A 24,407-nucleotide genomic window follows, 5' to 3' on the forward strand; every position below is an offset into this window, starting at 1 on the left:
AGATACTCTAATAGAACAGTCACCCTAATAGAGCATTCAGCTAATTTATTTATTCCATTATAGAATTTTATTACATCACAAGTTATTCTGTAGGGAGTTCAGCTGCAAACAGTTAATCTTATAGACAGTTCAGCAAGAAGACAGTCACCATGTGGAGAGTTAAGCAAATATATCACTATAGAGATTCAGAACATTACAAGTCACACTGAAGAAAGTTCAGCTATAAACAAGTCATGCACTGTGTAGAGAATTCAGCTACAATTAAGTCACTCTCTAGAGAATTCAGTTACACAGAATTCAGCTACACACAAGTCACCGTGGAGAGAGTTCAGCTACAAACAAATTACCCTTTAGAGTGATCAGCTACAAACAAAACACTTTGCAGGGTGTTCAGCTGCAACAAATCAACCTTTAGAGCGATCAGCAATGAACAAATCAACACAAATCTACCTGTAGAGAGATAAGCTAGAAACAAATCACCCTGTAGAGAGTCCAGCTACAAAAAATCACCCTGTAGAGACATCAGCTAGAAACTAGACTCAATGTAAGGAGTTCAGCTACAAGCAATCACCCTATAGAGAGTTCAGCTAAAACAAATCAACCTGCAGAGAGATCAGCTACAAACAAATCACCTTATAGAGAGTTCAGCTACAAACAGATTACCTGTAGAGAGATCGGCTACAAACAAATCAACCTGCAGAGAGATCAGCTATACACACAAATCAACTTGTAGAGAGATCAGCTACAAACAAATCACCCTGTAGGGAGATCAGCTAGAAACTACACACAATGTAAGGAGTTCAGCTACAAACAAATCACCCTGTAGAGAGTTCAGCTAAAACAAATCAACCTGCAGAGAGATCAGCTACAAATAAATCACCTTATAGACAGTTCAGCTACAAACAAATTACCTTGTAGAGAGATCGACTACAAACAAATCAACCTGCAGAGAGGTCAGCTACACACAATTCAACTTGTAGAGAGATCAGCTACAAACAAATCACCCTGTAGAGAGATCAGCTAGAAACTAGACACAATGTAAGGGGTTCAGCTACAAGCAAATCACCCTGTAGAAAGTTCAGCTACAAACAAACCAACCTGTAGAGCGATCAGCTAGAAACAAATTACCCTGAAGAGAGGTCAGCTACAAAAATCACCTTGTAGAGAAATCAACTGCAAACAAAACACTTTGCAGAGAGTTCAGCTACGAACAAATCAACCTTTAGAGATATCAGCTAGAAACAAATCACCCTGAAGAGAGGTCAGCTACAAAAAATCACCTTGTAGAGAAATCAACTACAAACAAAACACTTTGCAGAGAGTTCAGCTACAAACAAATCAACCTTTAGAGCGATCAGCAGCAAAAAAATCAACCTGTAGAGAGATAAGCTAGAAACAAATCACCCTGTAGAGAGTTCAGCTAAAACAAATCAGTCTGCAGAGAGATCAGCTACGTACAAATCACCTTATAGATAGTTCAGCTACAAACAAATTACCTTGTAGAGAAACAAATCACCCTGCAGAGAGAACAGCTACACACATATCAACTTGTATAGAGATCAGCTACAAACAAATTGCCCTGTAGAGAGATCGGATACAAATAAATCAACCTGTAGAAAGATCAGCTACACACAAATCAACTTGTAGAGAGATCAGCTAGAAACTAGATACAATGCAAGGAGTTCAACTACAAGCAAAATCACCCTTTAGTGAGTTCAGCTACGAACAAATCAACCTGCAGTGAGATCACCCACAAAAACGCACTTGTACAGAGTTCAGTTACAAACAAATTACCCTGTAGAGAGATCAGGTAGAAGAATTCACCTTGTAGAGAGTTCAGCAACAAAGAAACCACCATGTAGAGAGTTCAGCTGCAAACAAATCACCCAGTAGAAAGATCAGCTAGAAGAAGTTACCTTGTAGAGAGTTCAGTTACAAAGAAACCATCATATAGAGAGTTCAGCTTCAAAGAAATTACCCCGTAGAGAGTTCAGCTATAAGAAGTCACCTTGTAAAGAGTTCAGCTACAAAGAAACCATCATGTACAGAGTTCAGCTACAAAGAAACCACCTGTACAGAATTCAATTACAAACAAATCACCCTGTATAGAGATCAGCTAAAAGAAGTTACCTTGTAGATAGTTCAGCTACAACAATTCACCCTGTAGAAAGATCAGCTAGAAGAAGTCACCTTGTAGAGTGTTCAGTTACAAAGAAACCATCATGTAGAGAGTTCAGCTGCAAACAAATCACTCTGTAGAGAGTTCAGCTACAAAGAAACCGCCACGTAGAAAGTTCAGCCTCATACAAACCACCTTGTAGAGAATTCAACTACAACAAATCACCCTGTAGAGAAGAAGTTACCTTGTAGAGAGTTCAGCTACAAAGAAACCATCATGTAGGGAGTTCAGCTACAAAGAAACCACCATGTAGAGAGTTTAGCTGCAAACAAATCACCTGTAGAGAGTTCAGCTAGAAACAAATCACCCCGTAGAGAGATCAGCTGGACGAAGTCACCTTGTAGAGAGTTCAGCTACAAAGAAACCATCATGTAGACAGTTCAGCTGCAAACAAATCACCCTGCAGAGAGTTCGGCTACAAAAAAATCACTCTGTAGAGAGTAGACGAAGTCACCTTATAGAGAGTTCAGCTACAAAGAAACCATCATGTAGAGAGTTGGGCTACAAAGACACCACCATGTAGAGAGTTTAGCTGCAAACAAATCACCTGTAGAGAGTTCAGCTAGAAACAAAATACCCTGTAGAGAGACCAGCTAGAAGAGGTTACCTTGTAGAGAGTTCAGCTACAAAGAAACCATCCTGTATATAGTTCAGCTACATTTCAAGTTACCCAGTAGAGAGATCAGCTGCAAAAATATATCCTGTGGGGCATAATGGGCATGTAATAAATATATGTATATAATTTGTATAATTACTAATAAAATCAAAAATAATTGAAGTACTAAAATTCTTTTTTAAGTTCTTTTCTTCTTCCTGTAGTAAAGAAAAAAACACATTGGTTAAAGAAGCCCCAAAGCCAGCCATAGGCCGGCTTTGCAGTATACAAATACAAAAAGAAGTGATATCTAATCAAAAACAGCCAAGCTGTAAAAAAAGGTGTGGCCCCCAAAAAGGCCATGGTGAAAAAAGATGTGAAATCCAAGGTGGCGGCCAAGAAATGGCTGTGATGGTAGGTTAATGGTTACATTTTAATAACGACAATTCAGGTGAATTTTGTGCCGCTTGATCTTGGCACCAAATTCACCTGAATTGTTGTTATTAAAATGTAACCATTAACCTACCATCACAGCCATTTCTTGGCCGCCACCTTGGATTTCACATCTTTTTTCACCATGGCCTTTTTGGGGGCCGCACCTTTTTTTACAGCTTAGCTGTTTTTGATTAGATAATATATACCATCAAAGCAAATCTCTCTTTCTTCACATGACAGGAATCACGATTCTTTCCACACACAAGATTAAACAAAATTGCATGTGCTCAGCATAAAGCACACGTATCCTCCCATACTTGGTGTATAAATTCAGGGTCCTTAGTTGATTCAAACTCACTGCAGAAATAAATAATATTGTAGCTGTGGATTTGGTGCTGAGCTGCTCTTTGTAGTCAAAATGCCAAAGTTTGCAAAATTTGAATTTCAAGCGATCTAGCAGCCAGCAGAAGAAATGCCAACAAACCTTCAACAAATGGCAGAGACTTTAGGTATTGCTTTGTGCACAGCACAAGATCTGTGCTTTCCTTCCACCAAACTAAGTGGGGCGAAGTTCTTAGTTGCACATATGAGTGGAAATCGTAGGTATGGCAGTAGTTCTATTGCATATAGCATACATAAAATTAGCTGATCCATGCACTGTGTTACATCTATGCATGCATTGGTGCATATAAACCAGCTGATTGGCTAGCACCGGGGGGTATAGCACTTTCACGGCTGGTGAAATCACGGCATATGTTTCACGGCATATCACTTTTAGTATCTGACAAGACGCAAATTTTGTTTTTAAAATTTTGTGCTCTGCACAACAATTATGCCTCAGATTTCATGGTGGATCTAGCAATGGTATAATACGATGAACATCCCACAATGGTAGGGGCATCGATTTGTGAAAGTTCATTAATTTTCCGGATTGTGGACCTTAAGCTACAAAAAGATTTCACCAGCCGTGAAAGTGCTATACCCCCGGTGCTAGCTAATCAGCTGGTTTATATGCACTAATGCATGCATAGATGTAACACAGTGCATGGATCAGCTAATTTTATGTATGCTATATGGAATAAAACTATAGCCACACCTCAGATTTCCACTCATATGTGTGCAATTAAGAACTTCACCCTCTGCCATTTGTTTAAGGTTTGTTGGCATTTCTTCTACTGGCTGATAGGTCACTTGATATTCACAATTTCGTAAATTTTGGCATATTGACTTTGTTTTTACTCACATTTCTTCTTATCTATACAAACACAATAATGATTACTGAAGACAGACTTGTAGATGTATTGTATTTCATGTTTTATACAATAGCACTGTAATATTCTAACAGAGCACACATTTTTGAGAACTTCTAATAGAATGTTCTAGAGTTTCCATTGGTAGATCTATGAAATTATAAATGTTTACCAGTATAGCTGGAATATTCATTTATAAATTAGAAATTAATGAAGTAAAATAGCCAAGGTAGCAGTGGTTCAGTAGTTAAGGATGTGGATGTTAGGTATAGAGGTCCCTGGTTCACACCCTGGTAAATTTTTTTGACATTTTTGTGTACCATTTTTACCACATGGTGACTGTTCTATTAGAGTAACTTGATCCCAAGATTTTACACTTGTTTTGTTTTTTAACTTTGTACTGCAACTCTATTGTTTTTCAAACCATCAAAAGGCACTCCTACAATGGTCAGCCTAACGCTTGTTTCACTACTTGTTTGGTGGTACCAAGGGTTCATGTTATTTATGTGGGACAGAGTCCTTAACTTCAATGCACACAGTAAACACCCTGTGCAAAGTAGCACCTCAACCTGCTAACAGGACAGAAGCATGATCTCATCAACACCAATCACCAGTAGAGGTGACAATTTGATCACAGGTAAACTTTACACAGAGTTTTTGTACAGGCCATTCTGACAGTTGGATACTCTCCCCCATATATATATGTGACCGGATTTACAAAAGGGTACCTTTTTCACACACAAAATTTGACCCATTTTTTGAACGTTAAAGCTTCATAACTTTTTGATCATGGCATATAATTGCTTGAAATTATCAATGAATGTAGCTACAGTATCTGGGTACATTGTGATACTAAGAGAAAGTTAATCAGTATAAGGACTAAAGTGTTACACCACTTTGTTTGCTGGTATGTCAAATGTGTGGAAGGGTACCTTTTTGCAAATCCGGTCACAGATAATTTATAACCTCTTGCTGGAACCCCACTTCATTTTAAATTAATAAATTTAATTTAGAATGTATCACTGACTCAAAAATTAATCAGGACACATTGTGCAACTAAGGAAAGCGAGTGCATTTGGTCACATGACAAACAAGTGTATTTATTTATTAAGGTTTTACAGCGCAAGTGTTGAAGGTCTGTAGGGCACCTGGTTCTACAGCCTGTTTAAAGTTGTTACAGAAAGTATATTTGAAAAGGTGGAGAAAGGAGAAAAAATCCGTGACTGGACCAAGGCAGCCTCGAACCTGCAGCCATCCGATTAATGCTTGAATGCTTACAGGAGTCTGCCAGGCGGTCAGGATGTTTTCTCTGTGTCAATTTCTTGCATATGTATCCAAGGAACTCTAGAGAGTGACTTATTATCTCAAAGTACCCCATGTGGAACCAAATGGATATTAGTATTTTACAGGAACAATAAAAACATGATTTCGTACATACATACTTCAGAAACAGAAATAGTCCTGTGAAACAGCCGTTGGGGTAGGATATCTTCTATACCAAATTTGAGCTAAATCAGTCCAGTTGTCTTTGAGATACGTTCCTTTAAACTTTTTAAAATTTATTTTTCATCTTTCATAAATTTTTTTTTTGCACCACTTACATTCAAACAAGGCTGTGCAAAGCTAACACCTGCATCCTTAACCACTGAATCGCTGCTATCTTGGCTGATCACCTCTGTTTTATAAATGTTTCTAGTTTAAATCTGCTTATAATTAAATGTTTGTAATTTCATAGATCTACCAATAGAAGTACTAGATTGTTTTAGAACATTCTATGTATGTTCTATTATAAGTCTTCAAAAAATGTGCACTCTCTCTATTAGAGTATTACAATAATATTGTCACATTAATGTTGAAGTAAATCATGCAATGCAATACATTTATAAGTCTGCCTTCAATAATCATTGTGTCTACATAGAAAAGAAGAAATGTGAGTAAAATCATGCCTCAAAGTTAGCCATAAGCTGGTTTTGGGCCTTATAAAGTACAAAAAGAAGTGAAATCCACACAAAAACAGCTAAGCTATGAAAAAAATGGTGCGGCCTTAAAAATCTTGGGTGAAAAAAATGTGAAATCAAAGGTGGCAGCCAAGAAATGGCTGCAATGATGTTAATGTAAATTTTTTTAATAATGGCTGCATGCATTGTTAAAATTTATTAGCATTAACATCATTGCAGCCATTTCTTGACCACCACCTTCGATTTTACAACTTTTTCACCCCGGCTTTTTAAGGCCACACCATTTTTTCACAGCTGGGCTGTTTTTGTGTGGATTAGAGTATGTATCTCAATCTCACACTTGCTATACCGAGTTAGATTTTGTGTTATAACTCTTTGGTTTTAAGTCTGATTCTTCTACACCATTGAAGAGCCTTTCTAAGATGATTACTTCATCTGTACAGCAATTTTCAAAGCATTACTCCAAGCAGTTTTTCTGGTAGGTGTAACAAGTAATCGTTTTTTATTAGCTAATCTCGATTTTGTAATTGTTACACACTCTGTGAATGCTATCCCACTAGGGACCTGTGAGAAGGCTTAAAGCCTGTGAATACAGGGAGTCAGAAACATGTAGCTGAAACAAGACAGTTGGTCTTTCCGATGATCTTTAGCTTGATTTCTTTAAAACCACAAAAGGTTTCAGGTTCAATAGTTAACCTATCTACACTCCAATTTTCAACTTCTTCCCGTAGGCAGTTTACCCTGTAGGTGTGACAACATATTGGTGTTATTTTTGTGAAAAATTGCTAATAGCTTCTTCACTGTTTATTGTATTCCAGCCAAACTTGGTACCATGATGCACCTTTATATCCTTCTTCTGTGTGCCAAATTTCAAGGCAATCGGTTATGACGTTCATTTTTAGGGTAGTTTTTGTAAGTGTGCGAAAAGAAGAGAAGTTATAAGAAAAAAATGAAAAAACTAAGCCAATTTTTGAATTCTCAAATATCGGGAATGCATGAAACGATTTGGCTCAATTTTGTATGTCGACTACTGACAGTGGAGGGCATGTCCACAGCAAAAATTGTAATGCTAAGAATCCTTGAAAAAGCATTTTTTTTTTGTTCCTGTCAATATACTCACGGTGGTGTGCGCTTGTGCCACATGACACAACACTGCCGTGTGTCTTGATGAAACAAGAGAGGTTGTCTACATCTAAACTTCTTCAGTCATGGCTATACTATTGACAATCTATATGACTTATGCAGGAAATAAATGACCAGTAGTATAGCTGCAGGTGTAGGAAACCTACCTTGTTTTTGTTACTTTTTTAATTCTAGAATGCTGAGGTCCTAACACACACCCCCCCCCCCCCCTGTATACACACTACCATTATACTTCATGATAATTATTATGTTACATATGCTTCTTATCTTTAAAGATTCTGTTTGTCCATTGGAGCAGGATGACACATGGAACATAACATGGCTAGCAACTAAATCTGGTGAAGAAGCTGAACAGCACTGTCCAGGCATTGGTAGGTGATAATTAATCACTGATTATCACATACTAAAATAGTTGTAAACTGACTATGATGTGATAATCTCAGTCAAAGGCACACAGTTTACACTTGAGGGGGTCTGTAGAATTGACATGAAAATTGTTGCTTACCATGTAGTACCAGAATATGTCATGCATATTTTCTGCCAGTCTCAAATTTCTCTCAACGGTTTGCACTGCACATACTTTTTAATCACAGTACCTATCCTCAGTTGAATAATTCTTATTTACTTGTTCTTATTGCTGTATTATTTTAATTTGTGTAGTGAAAGTTAGTGTACATAGGCTGATCATTGTAGTAGTATCTTTTTAAGGTTGAAAAACAATGGAGTTACAGCTACAGAGGAGGGCTGGGACGAAACTTTGAATGTTTTGTGGGTTCAAAGGTTAAGTAAACTTTGGATTATAAACTATCCTTTGAAGCTTCATAATGCACTCATAGTCTACAAAAGAATTGCAGATAAACCTTGTTATCTTTATTGCAGCTGCTTTTTAATCTTGCACAATTGATGTTCATCTCTTCATGATCAATCCTCATGTACCATGCGCACTTTTAAACCATCAAAGTTTAGCTTACTACCATAGCTGTAGCCTTAACATACCTAACAAATGCATGGAAACATCCTTTTAGCCATTAGTTGGTGTTTGCCTATGCATGATTGCAGTATAGTGTACATGCCCATTTGTAATTGATTGATCACATCATTCAGTACTGCTGCTATGTATTTTCTAAACAAATAGGAGTCAGTAGAAAGACAAAGCTTAATGAAAATCTGTAACTTGACCAAAGCTTTGAATGTTCAAACATTTTATTAGTGAACGTTCGAAGGTAAGTTTTAACATTCGCCTCAGCCCTACTACAGAGTTACAAAGCAAATACTTAACAAATATAAAATCAAAGGGTCAAGGTGCTCTAATAGAGCATCACAGTGGGCTAAAAATGTGCACAAAAATGACATGAAAAATTTGGTTTGGGTTTAGTTTGAAAGAGCACACCTAAAAAGCACATCTGTATCCAGTGAACCAATGCAATTTTGGTTATTATTCAACCTGTACTTAAAAATGAAAATTTTAGCTTATTAGCAAACATTTATCAAGACACACAGTAATGTGTCATGCAGCCAAAAAAGTCAGCACGTCACACTGTGTTTATTATGTTGACAGTAGAAAGAAAAGGTGATTTTCATGCCTGCATAGCTCATGATCCCTTGTCCAAAGCACTCAATTTTTTGTATTACAAATAAATGTGAGTAAAAACAAACCAAAAAGTCAGCTATGGGCTAGTTTTGGGGCCTTATGAAGTACAAAAAAGAAATAAAATCCTCACAAAAACAGCCAAGCTGTGAAATAAGATTAGCTGTTTTTGTGTGAATTATTATGTACAGTTATAGTGTGTAAAGTAGCATGAAGCCACCTTCAGGATCCACACAGTAAGTTTGATTTTGTACAATTTGCCTTCTCTCTGCATCCTTTCCTGATTTTCATTCATTTGCAAACATCAGATGCTAAAATTTCCATGTTGCTGCAGGATGGATACCAGAAAACTATGTAGATAAAGCAGTAGTGGAGCACCATCTGTACAGTATTGGCATTTTTTAAATTTAAAAATAACTTGAAGGAGTATTATATTCTTGTGTAAAAGTATCCTAGTTGAATTAAGACAGTTACAATCATGAGAGAATACTGTATAGTACTGTATGTACACTGTTGCAATTGATGAAAGGACAATAAGGTATGAGGTATACAGCTGAGGTACTAATAAATCATGAGGTGAAGCCAAGTGCTTTATTAGCATTGAGGCCAAGTGCCAAATGCTTTATTATTCATATAACATGAGCAATAGATACTTTAAGATATGATATAATATGGAATGTTCTAGTGGATTGAAGTTCAGTATACAAAAGAAGATAGCATATGTAGCAGTGTACATATACTACTTGTTTACTTACTTGTGTAGACAATTAGGAATAACAATACTAGTCTAGTTAGTTTGTATAGTCCAGTTGTATATTACTGGCTTCCTTGTGTATAACCAGCCTGTTAGTTAGTGACACAGTTGTAAACCTCAGAAATTTTCTGTGAACTTAGCTGCTGATTACTGAGTTCAGATAATAATGTTGGCAGTACCCAACTATCCTGGGGGTTGCTGACAACAAACCACCGGCAAGAAATTGTAGATAAAACTGGTACTTTTAACGGTGCTTAAGAGCATTTGACAAATTTAAATTTGATGAATTAAACCGATTCGTCAAATATGGTACTCTCATAACAGTATTTTATCAAACTTTGATGTTTCATAAAGTACCCTTCACACTTCAACTGTACTTTAAGGAAAATAAAATACACTTTTTGTTTGATGGTAACCACATAAAGTCCTTTAAATCTATATAGAATAATTTTTCAGTACACAGAAAATTACTGTAAGAAGTCTAATTAACTGTGTTTTGTGTAGATCTTTAATTTTATGATTTCGTGTAGCTTGCCAAAGCTAATAAAATGTGTGTTCATCAAACGTTATCTTCTGTCCGCTCTATGTTAGTGATCAAAATGTTAGCTAGATAAACTTTATTACCATTTTTGCTCACTTATAAGTATATTTATTATACAAATTATATTCATCTAGGATATGCACGCAGACGATGTCTTCAAAGTAGTGAGTGGGGAAGACCAAATGTGTCAGATTGCCATGCACTGGAGATATTTAGACTTGAGGAGCAAACAAAATTTTTACTTGATGAAAGTACAACGGAATCACTTAGTGCAGATAATGTTACTGAGATTGCTGATGACTTGAGCAACAGTTTGAAGACTTCTCAACAACTTTTTCCAAGTGACCTATCTTCTATTACAAACATATTGGATGCTATCATCTTGTAAGTTGTACAGCTTTGAGGAAATATTCAATCAGAAAGCAATAAGAAGTTTTGGTCTGTTTAGGGTCACCACTCATATTTTTATGAAATGTGATATACACATTGAGTCTATCAGTTAGCAGTGCTTTTATTTTTCATAATACGTATATACAACTGAAGGTAAAGTATTCATCTGAAATTATTATTTTCAGTTGTTGCTCTTTACTATGTTGAAATTTATTGAATTATGGAATGTCTAATGATACTTTGAATGTTTTCTCGAAAAGTGGTTTATTTTGATGCCATATATGTATATACATGTACTTCAATTTTGGGACCACAAATCACATAAAATAACAATTTAAAACGTAATGTATCTATAACTAAATTCCTGGGAATTTTTTAATTGTAGTGCTACCGTGCAACTCAACAATGAGGAAGTTGATCAGTTATTTATACAGAATGTGACTGAGGTAGGTAAACACAGTACTTGTGCATCCATACACAGTTACATATGTGCTATATATTAGTGAATATAATAAACAATTTAAATCTACGAGATGAAACAATGACAGAAAGGCCATACAGCTTAAGCTACTGTTTACTTGGTTAATATAATAAATGGTAATCACCTGTAACAAAAGTCTCTAAACTAATTTAGATCTTTGTGTAGAGTTTGTCCTCTTAATCTCACACCCCAAGACCTTGATTCATTAAGGAAACACACATTTTTGAGATACTGTATTTTCAATGGAAAATTTTTTCACCATTGTTGCAATTGAGGTACACAATGAAAATGTCACTATTTGGCTGCTGGCATGTGAATTTTTGCCCACAAATTTTTGTTGGACCTGTTACATGTATTTGTGAAAATTTTATCCCTCAAATATGACCAACTATGCATGTATTTTTGCAGATAGAGTAAGCCTTATCATACAGTATGGTAGTGTCAAACAGACAGTAAAGTAGTACTGCATAGTAGGGGGTACTAACGCAAGCCTCCAAAATGTCACCTCTGTATAAAAATCATCATAGAACTATCTCTTGTGATGAAAAGCACACTTACATAAGAGTCCTAGTGTTACTTATGCCACAAAATTAATAGTGTTGAAAACTATAAACCCTTACAGAGGAATGGATACTGAATTTTAAATAAAAACTGCCTTAACCCAAACTTTAGTTTGCCTGCCTCACTGCCAACCTGCCTGACCACATTTGCAAAACCAAACGCTAAACAGTGCATTGTATGACCACTATTACGTCACAATAACAAACTCACCAGTGGAATGTGCCTTTTGGGGTTCTGATTAGTGTCTGCCCCTTATGCCTCGCCTTCCTTTTATCTTCAATCATGTCTGCCTTCATCTTCTTCATGCAACAAGGCATTAATTATCCATATTGACACTTTCCATATTTAGACTCTACAAACAATGTGCTTTTGCAGCTGTAAGAGGTATTACTATAGCTAGTGGACAACATACACTACTTTTAGCTGCATGATAGGATTGAACATACCACGTAATGATCTAGCAACACCAATAATGATCGATCACTGCAACAAGCCTCCAAATGATCTGGCAAATCAACCATCATACTTGTTATTGGTAGTAGGGTGAAAAGGAGGCACATAAAGACCATGCCCCTTAAAATATCCATACAACAGCTCATTCAGAGGTTTACTAAATCACTTAGTCACCTACACATGTTCACATAGTCACCTGTATGCCCTCAAGAAATTTTACATATGATAAAAAATTATAACATAAAAGACTCACTGCAGTACTTCTATATCCACAATTATGTGCATCACTGACTGTAGAACAATTCGGTCTTTAATTTAGCAGAGCGGCAGGTTGAGGAGTTGGCTAACATTCGCTATCATGTATCGTCAAGTAGTGATTCCTTATTCTTGGGAGCAGAATTACACTTTTATTTTCATCTTTAATGCTCGTTGCTAATGCTGTAGTACTCTTCTTCTCTGTGTTCTGCAAACAATTCTGAACAAATAGAAGACTAAGCACATCTAGCTGTAGCCATTACAATGGTTACAGGTACCCACTACCTAAATAATTATCTTTGTGGGCATCATAGGAATTTCAGGACAAGTGTTCTGCTGTTTTTCGTTGTTCTTTCACCCCATACTCATGTCATGGCTATAAAGGTACGTACATTAAACCATTGTAATGTATAGTCTAAATAATTTAGAAACCTCAACCTACGGGAACTAAGCAATTTAGTAACCCTAATTTTTCAGTGGGTGAATTTCTTACATTTCTCTGTAACATGTGTAAATCTCAAGCAAACTGTAGGACAACAGTTCTGTGCTATTTAGTGTACAACATAAAGTGTAACAATTAAGTATAGTAGATATTGTGTGTAGCTAGTCCAATTTCTTTTAGGATTTTGCTGAAGTGTTGGATATTGTGTTTGATGAAGAAAATGATCCATCTTTTCAATACATGTTAAACGAGGTATGACTACCTGCACATACACAATGGGAGAGTTAGTATCAGTCACTCTACACATACACCTGTACTGTGTAGTTCCACATAAGTATTATCTAATCCAAAACAGCCAAGCTGTAAAAAAACAGTGCGGCCTTCAAAAAGGCTATGGTGAAAAAAGATGTGAATCCAAGGTGGCGGCCAAGAAATGGCTGTGATGGTAGGTTAATTGTAAAAATTTTAATAACGACAATTCAGGTGAATTTTTGTGCCGCTTGGTCTTGGCAAAAAATTCACCTAAATTGCCGTTATAAAAATTTTTACCATTAACCTACCATCACAGCCATTTCTTGGCCGCCACCTTGGATTTCACATCTTTTTTCACCATAGCCTTTTTGAGGGCCGCACTGTTTTTTTACAGCTTGGCTGTTTTGGATTAGATTTCATTTCTTTTTGTATTTGTATACCACAAATAGGCTGGCTTTGGGACTTTTTTAACCTGTCTTTTTTTCTCTACCACAGGAAGAAGAAAAGATGAAGCAGATGTACTTTAAATATTTCTGATTTTATCAGTAAATGTACAAATTATATATATAATACATATATTTATTACAGAACTCTCCATGGTGGTTTCTTTGTAACTGATCACTCTACAAGGTGACTTCTCATTGCTGCCCTCTCTATAGGGTGAATTGTTAGTAGCTGAACAATCTACAAGGGAACTTCTTCTAGCTGATCTCTCTACAGGGTGATTTGTTTGTAGCTGAACTATCTACAAGGTAATTTCTTCTAGCTGATCTCTCTACAGGGTGATTTGTTTGTAGCTGAATTCTGTGCAGGTGATTTGTTTGCAGCTGAGCTCTTTACAGAATGGTTTCTTTGTAGCTGAACTCTCTACAAGGTAACTTCTTCTAACTGATCTTTCTACAGGGCAATTTGTTTGTGGCTGAATTTTCTACAGGGTGATTTCTTTGAAGCTGAACTCTCTATATGGTGGTTTCTTTGTAACTGTACTCTCTACAAGGTAATTTCTTCTGGCTGATCTCTCTACAGGGTGATTTGTTTGTAGCTGAACTCTCTACAGGTGATTTCGTTGCAGCTGAACTCTCTACATGATGGTTTCTTTGTAGCTGAACTCTCCACAAGGTAACTTCTTCTATCTGATCTCTCTACAGGGAGATTTGTTTGTAGCTTAACTCTCTACAGGTGATTTGTTTGCAGCTGAACTCTCTACATGATGGTTCTTTGTAGCTGAACTCTCTACAAGGTAACTTCTTCTAGCTGATCTTTCTACAGGGAGATTTGTTTGTAGCTGAACTCTCTACATGATGGTTCTTTGTAGCTGAACTCTCTACAAGGTGACTTCGTCTAGCTGATGTCTCTACAAGGTCACTAGTTTGTAGCTGAACTCTCTACATGATGGTTTCTTTGTAACTGAACTCTCTACAAAGTGACTCCTTCTAGCTGATTTTTCTACAGGGTGATTTGTTTGTAGCTGAACTCACTATAGGTGATTTGTTTGCAGCTGAACTCTCTACAATATGGTTTCTTTGTAGCTGAACTTTCCACAAGGTAACTTCTTCTAGCTGATCTCTCTACAGATTTGTTTGTAGCTGAACTCTCTACAAGGCAACTTCTTCTAGCTGATCTCTCTACAGGGAGATTTGTTTGTAGCTGAACTCTCTACAGGTGATTTGTTTGCAGCTGAACTCTCTACATGATGGTTTCTTTGTAGCAGAACTCTCTACAAGGTAACTGATGTCTCTACAAGGTCAGTAGTTTGTAGCTGAACACTCTATTATGGTGGTTTCTTTGTAACCGAACCCTCTACAAGGTTACTTCTTCTGGCTGATCTTTCTAGAGGGTGATTTGTTTGTAGCTGAACTCTCTACAAGGAAACTTCTTCTAGCTGATCTCTCTACAGGGAGATTTATTTGTAACTGAATTCTCTACAAGTGATTTGTTTGCAGCTGAACTCTCTACATGATGGTTTCTTTGTACCTGAACTCTGTACAAGGTAATTTATTTTAGCTGATGTCTCTACAAGGTCACTAGTTTGTAGCTGAACTCTCTACATGATGGTTTCTTTGTAACTGAACTCTCTACAAAGTGACTCCTTCTAGCTGATCTTTCTACAGGGTGATTTGTTCGTAGCTGAACTCTCTATAGGTGATTTGTTTGCAGCTGAACTCTCTACAATATGGTTTCTTTGTAGCTGAACTCTCCACAAGGTAACTTCTTCTAGCTGATCTCTCTACAGATTTGTTTGTAGCTGAACTCTCTACAAGGAAACTTCTTCTAGCTGATCTCTCTACAGGGAGATTTGTTTGTAGCTGAACTCTCTACAGGTGTTTTGTTTGCAGCTGAACTCTCTACATGATGGTTTCTTTGTAGCTGAACTCTCTACAAGGTAATTTCTTCTAGCTGATCTTTCTACAGGGTGAATTGTTTCTAGCTGATCTATATACAGGTTACTTGTTTCTAGCTGATCTCTTGAATTGTCTTCAGGGTGACTGCTCTATTAGGATGACTGCTCTATTAGAGTATCTCGATCTCGCACTTGCTGCTCCAAGTTGGATTTCGTGTTATAACTCCGTGGCTTTAAGTCTGATTCTTCTACACCATTGAAGAGCCTTTCTAAGATGATTACTCCTTCTATACAGCGATTTTCAAAGCTTTCCCCTTAGCGGTTTATCTGGTAGGCGTGCCAAGTAGTCGTTTTTTATTAGCTAATCTCGATTGCATAATTGTTACACACATGTTGGTTTTTTCGTTGTATCTTCCTGCTTTTTAGCTCGATTTCTTTCAAACCACGAAAGGTTTGAGGTTCAATACTTAACCTATTCATCCACCGATTTTCAGCTTCTTCCCATACGCAGTTTACCCTGTAGGCGTGACAATATATTGGTGTTATTTTTCGTGAATAATCGATCATAACTCTTTTCCTGTTTATCGTATTCTAGCCAAAGTACAGAGATGCGCCTTTATACCCCCTTCTGTGAGCCAAATTTCAAGGCAATCGGATATAGCGTTCGCGTTTTATAGCAGTTTTTGTAAGTGTGCAAAAAGAGGAAGAAAAATAAGAAGAAAAAAACGAAGAAACTAAGCCAATTTTTGAAGTCGCATATCTCGGGAACGCTTGAAGCGATTTCGCTCTAATTTGGAATGTGGAGTGCTGAAGGTGGAGGGAGTGTCCACAGCAAAATTCGTCTTGTTTCATCAAGGCAGCACAGAGCTACGGAGGTGCGAAAATTGCGTTTTCTTTCTTCCTGTCAATATACTCACGGGTGTTACTCGCCGGCTTCTTGGGCCGCACGACACACTACCGTGTTTCTTGATTATGTAGAAGCCCTAACTAATTTTACTCTTGCTAGTATGCAACTTACAATGGAGAAGACTATTAAAGTAATAACATGAATGGTGGCCTACGTTCATATGTGTCCAGGCCTACAAAACGTTAGTGTGATGGGTACAAATTAGACCACATCACCATAACAGTTCATACTTCAGCACTAGAATACGATAATTTAGTATTCTGTGATTTGTAATACAAAGCCAATAAAATGATTGATAAGGGCTGAAAGTTGCACAGTCATAGCATAATGGGATGAGGAGTTAGCTTGTGGGAACTATGCTCCAAATTTTTCTATTCCAAATTTCTCCAAGAAAGTTAACATTATGCTTTCGTTGTTCCCAAAATGTACTCACTATTCCCAAATTATTCCCAAATTATTTTCAATTTTTATAACTTCTTTACTTTTGTAATTAAATAGTACAGCAAGTCAGTAAAAACTGCTGAATCTGGCTGTATCAATTTGTCAGAAGAGCTATTTTACTAGCAAGATACTTAATGTCAATTATAATGAGTAATGAACTTAATTGTTTTATTGGAGTAAGTGACTGCTCTATTAGAGTATTTCGATCTAGATTTATTTTTAAGCCAATTATACTCTAAACTGCATCAAAATGCTGAAATAATGCTTAATATTTACCCTATCATCATTCCAGAAATTATTCAGGCATAATTTCAGCATCCCTAATGAGGAGGTACGTATGAGTCATGATTTCTATTGGCAAACTTTATGTGTTCACATTCCCTGTTTCACAGAACTGCTCACATAATTATTATGTATTAGGAAATTTAATAAAGTGGTGTAGGTGTAGGTGTAGCCCTTCTACCTGGAGCTATCATATGACAGATGTAATGTTGTAGCACTAAGTACATGTATATGTGACTGGTTAAGTAAAGCTACAAAATTATAGAAAAATGTACTGAAATATAGTGGGTAAACAAATTGTATCGTCTTTCAGTCATGAGTTGCAAATAATTAAGTGTCTGTAATTTATTTACCATGGATGTTGCTGTGCAAATCAAATTTATTGCTGTTCCATATTTCTGGCACTCTAACTCCAAGACTATTCATCATAAAGAGGTGAAAGTTTGGCTGTTTACTCCTATGTTACTATTGATAAGTAAAATTAGTTTCATAAGGAATCATAGACATAAAAGTAGTGAAACAGGTACACCTGAAGATATACTAATGGACTTTTTAATTCTTAATTCAGTCTATACCCATGACTAAGTCAGGGATTAAAATTAATGTCCCCTAATATACCTGCAGGCATGGGTAACCTCTCTTGTTTCACTACTTGTTTATGATCCCTAATCAAACCCTAAGTTTTCCTTCTACTTGTTTGCTTACTTTAAATCATGACTGGTGAACCAGCACATACTACATCAAAAAAGAGTACGATGCCATACATAATGTTTTCATCTGAAAGCGAACCCCATCTATCAATTACTGAAAATGTGAAGTGATCTTTAGCCTATTATGCTTCATTTTTGGCTACATATATTCAGCCCATTACACAGTGCTACAAATACAAAACATTCGAGTACAGTAGTACCACTGAGATCAATCCAGTTACCAAGGAAAATTTCCATTACAAATGTATGTAAGCAATCATGCACTAGCTACCACAAATTGACACCTTGTGCTGTCAGCAAGGTGAAATGAGACACAAAGGAGGACAAAAGTAAGTCTGTGATGCATACATCAAGACACACAGTATTGTGTCGTGCGGCCAAGAAAGCAGACATGCCACACCATGAGCATATTTACAGGAAGAAAGAAAACAACCTTTTCATGTGTACATAGGTCCATGTCCTCTTCTCCAAAGCACACCATCTTTTGCATTATAGCTGTCCGTCAGGCCACACAGCAAATTTCATTAAATTCGTAACAGCCATTTGCGAGATATGAGTGTTCAAAGTTTCAATTTAATTTCTTTGTTCTTTTTCTTATGCTGTACAGGGGCCACAGTGACTTTGATTTATTTTCGCACATTATGCAAAAATTGCTATAAAACATAAATGTGTATTTTGATTGTCTCAATCTTTGGCATAAATAAAGTATGTATTAAGGTGAATTAACATACCTAGTTTGCTATGAATTTGATGAATATCCACAGAATTATGAGCATTTATTCATGTAAAAAAGATCAAACTTCTGTCACAGCTACAGGGTAAACTGAGTATGGGAATAATTTTAAAATTGGTGTGTACATAGACTGATCATCAGAGCAGAGCCTTTTGATGCTTTGAATAGCAATAGAGTTACACTTACAAAGTTATAAAGCAATAAAAACCAAACAAGTGTAAAATCGCGGGTTCGAGATACTCTAATGGAGCATTTACCGCTGGGTGAATAGGGTGCACAAAAATGTCAAAAAACTTTCCAGAGTTTGAACCAGGGACCTCCATACCTAACACCTACATCCTCAACCACTGAACCACTACTATCTTGGTTGATCACCTCACTTAATTTCTACTTTATAAATGAAAATTCTAAATAAACGTAATTTCACAGATCTACCAATAGAAGTACTAGAACATTCTATGTATGTTCTATTAGAAGTCCTCAAAATAATGTGTACTCTAATAGAGTACAAGTATAAAGAAATATTAGGAATATTAAGTTTGATTAGAGATCATAGAAAAAAGTAGGGAAACAAGGGAGGTTGCCTACACTGCAGATATACTAGTGGACATTTAATCCTTGCTTCAGTCTATACCCATAACTAAATTAGGAATTAAATATCTACTACCTGTATATTTGCAGGTGTAGGAAACCTCCCATGCTTCCCTACTTTTTATTTCTATGATATCCCCAATCAAACTTAAAATTCTTAGTTTTCCTTTTACAGTACTTGTTTGTTTACTTTTTTGTAACATTATTGTGACTGGTGAACCAACGCAAAACCACATCAAACGAAAGGATGGCACCAAAGTTGATGTTTTCATCTGATTACACACCCCAGGTATCAATTACTGATTCGAAAGTGAAGCAGTCATTACGCTTCGCTATCAGCTACAGGTGTATGTTCACCCAGTTATACAGTGCTATAAGCGAAGAAAAGTAGGAAAAGCACCTCTGCAATCAAATCAGTCACCATGAAAATATGGACAATTCATAACTCGAGATTGAACGGTGGTCACTACGCTTCGCTTTCACCTATTTCAGTCTGTTACACAGCCTTACAAACAAAGAACAGTATGTACGAGAAGCATCATTGAAATCAATCCAGTCACAACAGAAAATGCAGGTGAGATACCAACACAGCCACAGGGAAGCCGCTTCACGCTATTGCAAATTGACACCTTGCATTGCATAATTGTCTGTGGAAAAAAGAACTGGAACATAAAGAGGACAAAGGCAAGTCCATGATGTGTGTATTGTTAGGGATGCAGCGGTTATGCCAGCATAATTTCGAGCATAATGGGTATGTGTGGGAATCAAGAATTACACTAGCATTTTGAGATGATTATAAAGCTTTAACAGTATGAAAATCTGCAGACTGCACAATTTCGTTAAAAAATCAAGGTACTCTAATAGAGCAGTCAAAAACTCTAATAGATCAGTCATTGAATAATATTTACTCTAATAAAGCAGTCACGTTGACATGAAATACTCTAATACAGCAACCACCTAAAGACTTCAAGACTATTTAAAGCTTAAACATCAATGAAAATGGTCTGATACAGCCATTATTAGCCAATTATGGTGGCATAATTTTGGGAATAATTTTGGCAGTTCTCCAAAGCATATTAGGTGATTTTTTGAGCACTGCTCAATAGCATAATGTTCAATTTTTGGAGCATAATAGCCTCATGCCTATGTATTGTACGTACTGTGGTTGGTGAAAAGGCACCTCTTGGGATGAAACAACGTCAGATAGTGGAGAAATCAAGCCCGTAGCTATATTCATTGTCGAGTTATGCTTGACCAAAGGCATCAGTTAGTTAGCCAGAATAAAATTGTGTTCAATAGAAAATTGTTAAAATTCCATAGAAACTTTTTTGGAAGAGTTTGGGGTTGGTCTGAATACATTTTTGAGCTTGGCTATGCCTAACCAATACTGCCAAGTTGTCATGAAGAGAAATTGAGGCTGGTTTTAGGGTGATATTTTTGGCTGGATAAGTCCAGATATGCATGATCCCTAATATATACCATACTGTATGATAAAGTTTTAAGATTAGATGTTTATCGTTGATTTGTGTTCTGCGCATTCAGCTTTGTTGCAGTCCTAATTAAATCCAGTTGGCTAACAATTTGGCTGCCTTGGTTTCTGTACATTGACTATTAAGAAAGGTGGCCAATTAGAGTTTACTAGATGATACCAGTCAATGATAAAGATCTAATGTTGCAATATTGTTTTATCATGCCAGTTATAAACTTTTATTTTATTGATGCATCTTTTTTTACAGCCAAGCTGTTTTTGCATGAAAAATTATCATTACAGAATAAAGCACAAACAACTAAAACAGAGAGTGAAAGATTACTAGCAACATCAGAACAAACAGGAAGGTTGCTAAGTACTATCCTAGATGTTGATACTAATGAAACTGTCAACACTATTCTTATAGGAAGTAGAAACAACATCGGTTAGTTTGTATGCAGGCTTTACACATGTATTAAGGTTTACTGTTCTGCTAACATTTCATACATATCAGGACACAGATAAAGTCAGTATACTGTATCTTAGTATTATGCTTACAATGCCTACACACACTGTACACTAGACCTATGTCCTTCCCAACATTTTAGATTCAGCCTTTAAAATGAATCCTGCTGCCTTTAATAGAAACAATTTTGTGCTTTTAATACTGTAGGTTGAAAAGACTAGAAATCCTTTTGTATCATTTTATTGATCAGCTAAGGATCCTTGGTTATTTTCTACATGTCAGAAAACAATATGAAACAGTGTACAGGTTTTGAAAGTGTACTAATACCTTTCTCAAACGTATACTTCCACCTGCCCTTAATAGTACAGTGTAAGTGTAGTGTAGCATGAGGGTATGACCTTGTAGTGTTCACATTGCCCTAGTTGGGAATGTTTTATTTATTTATCCTAGACAACACTTGTTGTTGAGTCAAAATCATAGTCCTTTATTGCATTCCCTTAATTGCATTTGTCTTCCAAAGGTACTAATGCACTCCCTCTCACATATTATGTGCAGTATCATTAGCTAGATACATACACACTTAGAGAATGGTGTGGCAGACAGGTGGTGTGTACATAATACTTTGATATGCTCAAGTATCATTTTATATTTAGGTATCTTTTGCTATTAGTAAACAAGCTGGATGGTCTTCATGTTTGTTATGTGATACTTTTTAGCTATTGAAGTAGTGATACCAACAGAGGAAAGTTTAAGCATGAAAGGAAGCATCACTTTGCCTGAAACTAGCTCATCTGTTTTCGGACACATGACACCTACATTTCAAATACCAAGTGCTGTGATATTGAACCAGATCAATAAAGAAGGTGAAGTATATTTTTAAAGCAGCCAACCATACATAGCTCTATGTACATGAAAGTGGCTAGTCTACAATATGCTACACTTCAATCATGGCAAATACCCTGTGCTTGCTATGGATAATAGCTGCCTTACCATTTCTAAATTATGAAACACTATGGTAGTAGAGTTCCTGTATAAATGAATGTCACCTGCAAAAATGCTACCAATATATACAAACCATCTTTACACGATAAAAATCAGAAGAGTCTTAGTTCATCTCCAGTATTAAAACACCATTTCATGCTGCAATCACAAACTCATGTGCCTTTTCTAATTATGGCTCTTCTGACAAATGTCTGCCTTCTGTGATTTGCCATTCCTTTTGTCTCCAATTACATGGCTGTCTTCTTCCTCATGTAAGGAAACCATACCAAGGTGTTTGTTATCCATATCAACGTTTTTAGTGTATTTGCAGATTCCACAAGATGCTTCCACTACTGTCTGTATGAAAAATAGATAATAAAAGTAGATACCTGTAGCTGTGCTTATGAAATGATTACATGCATAGTGACTATAACCTTAAGCAATCAAGATATTATCAGACAGTGGTGACCTTATGTACCTCATAATGACCTAGTTGCATTCAGCTACAGTTTTGCTGTAGAAAACAAGAGATGCAACTGTGCCCCTTAATTTATTCGTAACTTACTCAAGAAAAGCAGCGAGATTGATAAAGCAGTCATATAGTCACAGATGTATATATCATGCAGTATGTAGCTACGCTATAACAAAAAAAGTTAACTAGTGCAGTTAAATTGTGTGGAAAATCTCCACTTTGGCATTGAACGGATAGTTGCAACATACCATTGTAGGAATTTTCATATAACTATGTTGTAATAGCTGCCATCATTATATCCCTTATTTCACTACTTTTTATTGCTGGAACTTCCTCTACCAATTCAACATGATTAAAAGCATTGGTATTGTTGCAACTCTTATCTGTAAAACAGCTTGCTTCATATGGATACATATACTTTGTTTACCAGCCATTTTAAGTCCAATTATAACTGCATAATATCTGTTTTAATAATTTAATTGAATGCACAAAGTATTGTCTCTTTATTATGTGTGTAGTGACACAGTTGGTCTGTTTGTGCACATAGGAAGAAGAGTTCCAGTTATTAGTAGTATAATTCGTAATTCACATTTACCAACATATGGAAGGTATGCTCTCATTTGAATGTACTTGTATAACATATTTGTTGACTCTAGCAATAGGGTAGAGAGTTTGATACTATCCATCCAAATCTCAAGTGATGTGCAGTCAAGCATTAGTCTTGGAAATGAAACAGTGCCTATGACATTTAATACTGGAAATGTAAGGACTTGTATACTGCAAATACACCCTCTCGCCTGTGTATTTACATGTATATACAGTAACCACTTTCTCCACAGCCTCAATGCACTTTAGATACTATCCAAACCTTTTATAGATATTGCACATGCAGGATTGCTTGTATATACACTATACAATATAATTTAATTATGTGATTAGCCTGTAAAAATAGGGCATGTGCTTTTTTTTTTCAAACTGCCATCACTCATAACTTTTATACCATTATGCTATTGCAATGTAATTTTCAGCTCTTAGAAAGCATTTGATTGGCTTTATCATACTAGTTACAGAATGCAAATATGTGGTTCCAGGACTGAGATGTGTGACGGGCTGTAGTTTGTACTCACGTGTCCTTGTTTTTGCAGGCCCGGTCACATACACAGTATGTTTGAATGTGGCCAGGCCTGCTAAAGGTTTGAGAATGTAGAATTCATTTTAAACATAGTGGTAATATCCTTCACACAGACAAGAAGTCATGCTCAGAATAATACTTACTGTGCATTTTTCAACCTATCAAGGTATGACTGTTTAGTTAGTTCTCATATTGTTTTGAATACTTATTCATATTCTCTACATAACAATACCAATCAAAGTGGAAGTTTCTCAACTGATGGTATATCAACTGATGGTATCATACAGAGTGACACAACTAATAACACATTTGTTCAGTGTTCTACTACCCACTTAACCAGTTTTGCTGTTCTGGTAGATGTGTCTGAAGGAAGTGCAACTGTAATGAATTTGGGGAATTAGTAAAACGTGGAATACGGAATAACGAAATGAGCAAAATTTATCTTTTACAGATTGTACAAATAGTTATATGCTCTATAGCAATTATACTTTATTTACCTTGTAACAACTCTGCATGGCGCACCACGGAGATGGATAGAACAGCAGCTGGCGAGCATTAAATGGGACGAGCACACAACCAATCACCCTAGAATGATCTACCTTTGCT

At 36.3% G+C, this 24,407-nt stretch overlaps 1 protein-coding gene across 1 annotated transcript in view; it reads left to right on the forward strand.

Moving 5' to 3' along the window:
- Positions 1-24,407, forward strand: part of LOC136254625 (adhesion G protein-coupled receptor L4-like) — an 86,025-nt gene that overhangs the window by 33,015 nt on the left and 28,603 nt on the right. The window contains exons 6-15 of the mRNA XM_066047369.1: positions 7,836-7,931; positions 10,578-10,827; positions 11,219-11,279; positions 13,206-13,277; positions 21,054-21,195; positions 21,933-22,079; positions 23,217-23,277; positions 23,326-23,431; positions 23,915-23,967; positions 24,043-24,181. Coding sequence (XP_065903441.1) covers positions 7,836-7,931; positions 10,578-10,827; positions 11,219-11,279; positions 13,206-13,277; positions 21,054-21,195; positions 21,933-22,079; positions 23,217-23,277; positions 23,326-23,431; positions 23,915-23,967; positions 24,043-24,181 — 1,127 coding nt within the window. The remainder of the gene's footprint in view (positions 1-7,835; positions 7,932-10,577; positions 10,828-11,218; positions 11,280-13,205; positions 13,278-21,053; positions 21,196-21,932; positions 22,080-23,216; positions 23,278-23,325; positions 23,432-23,914; positions 23,968-24,042; positions 24,182-24,407) is intronic.

The sequence above is a fragment of the Dysidea avara genome, chromosome 4 (assembly GCF_963678975.1).
Source record: "Dysidea avara chromosome 4, odDysAvar1.4, whole genome shotgun sequence".
NCBI classification, from domain to species: Eukaryota; Metazoa; Porifera; class Demospongiae; order Dictyoceratida; family Dysideidae; genus Dysidea; species Dysidea avara.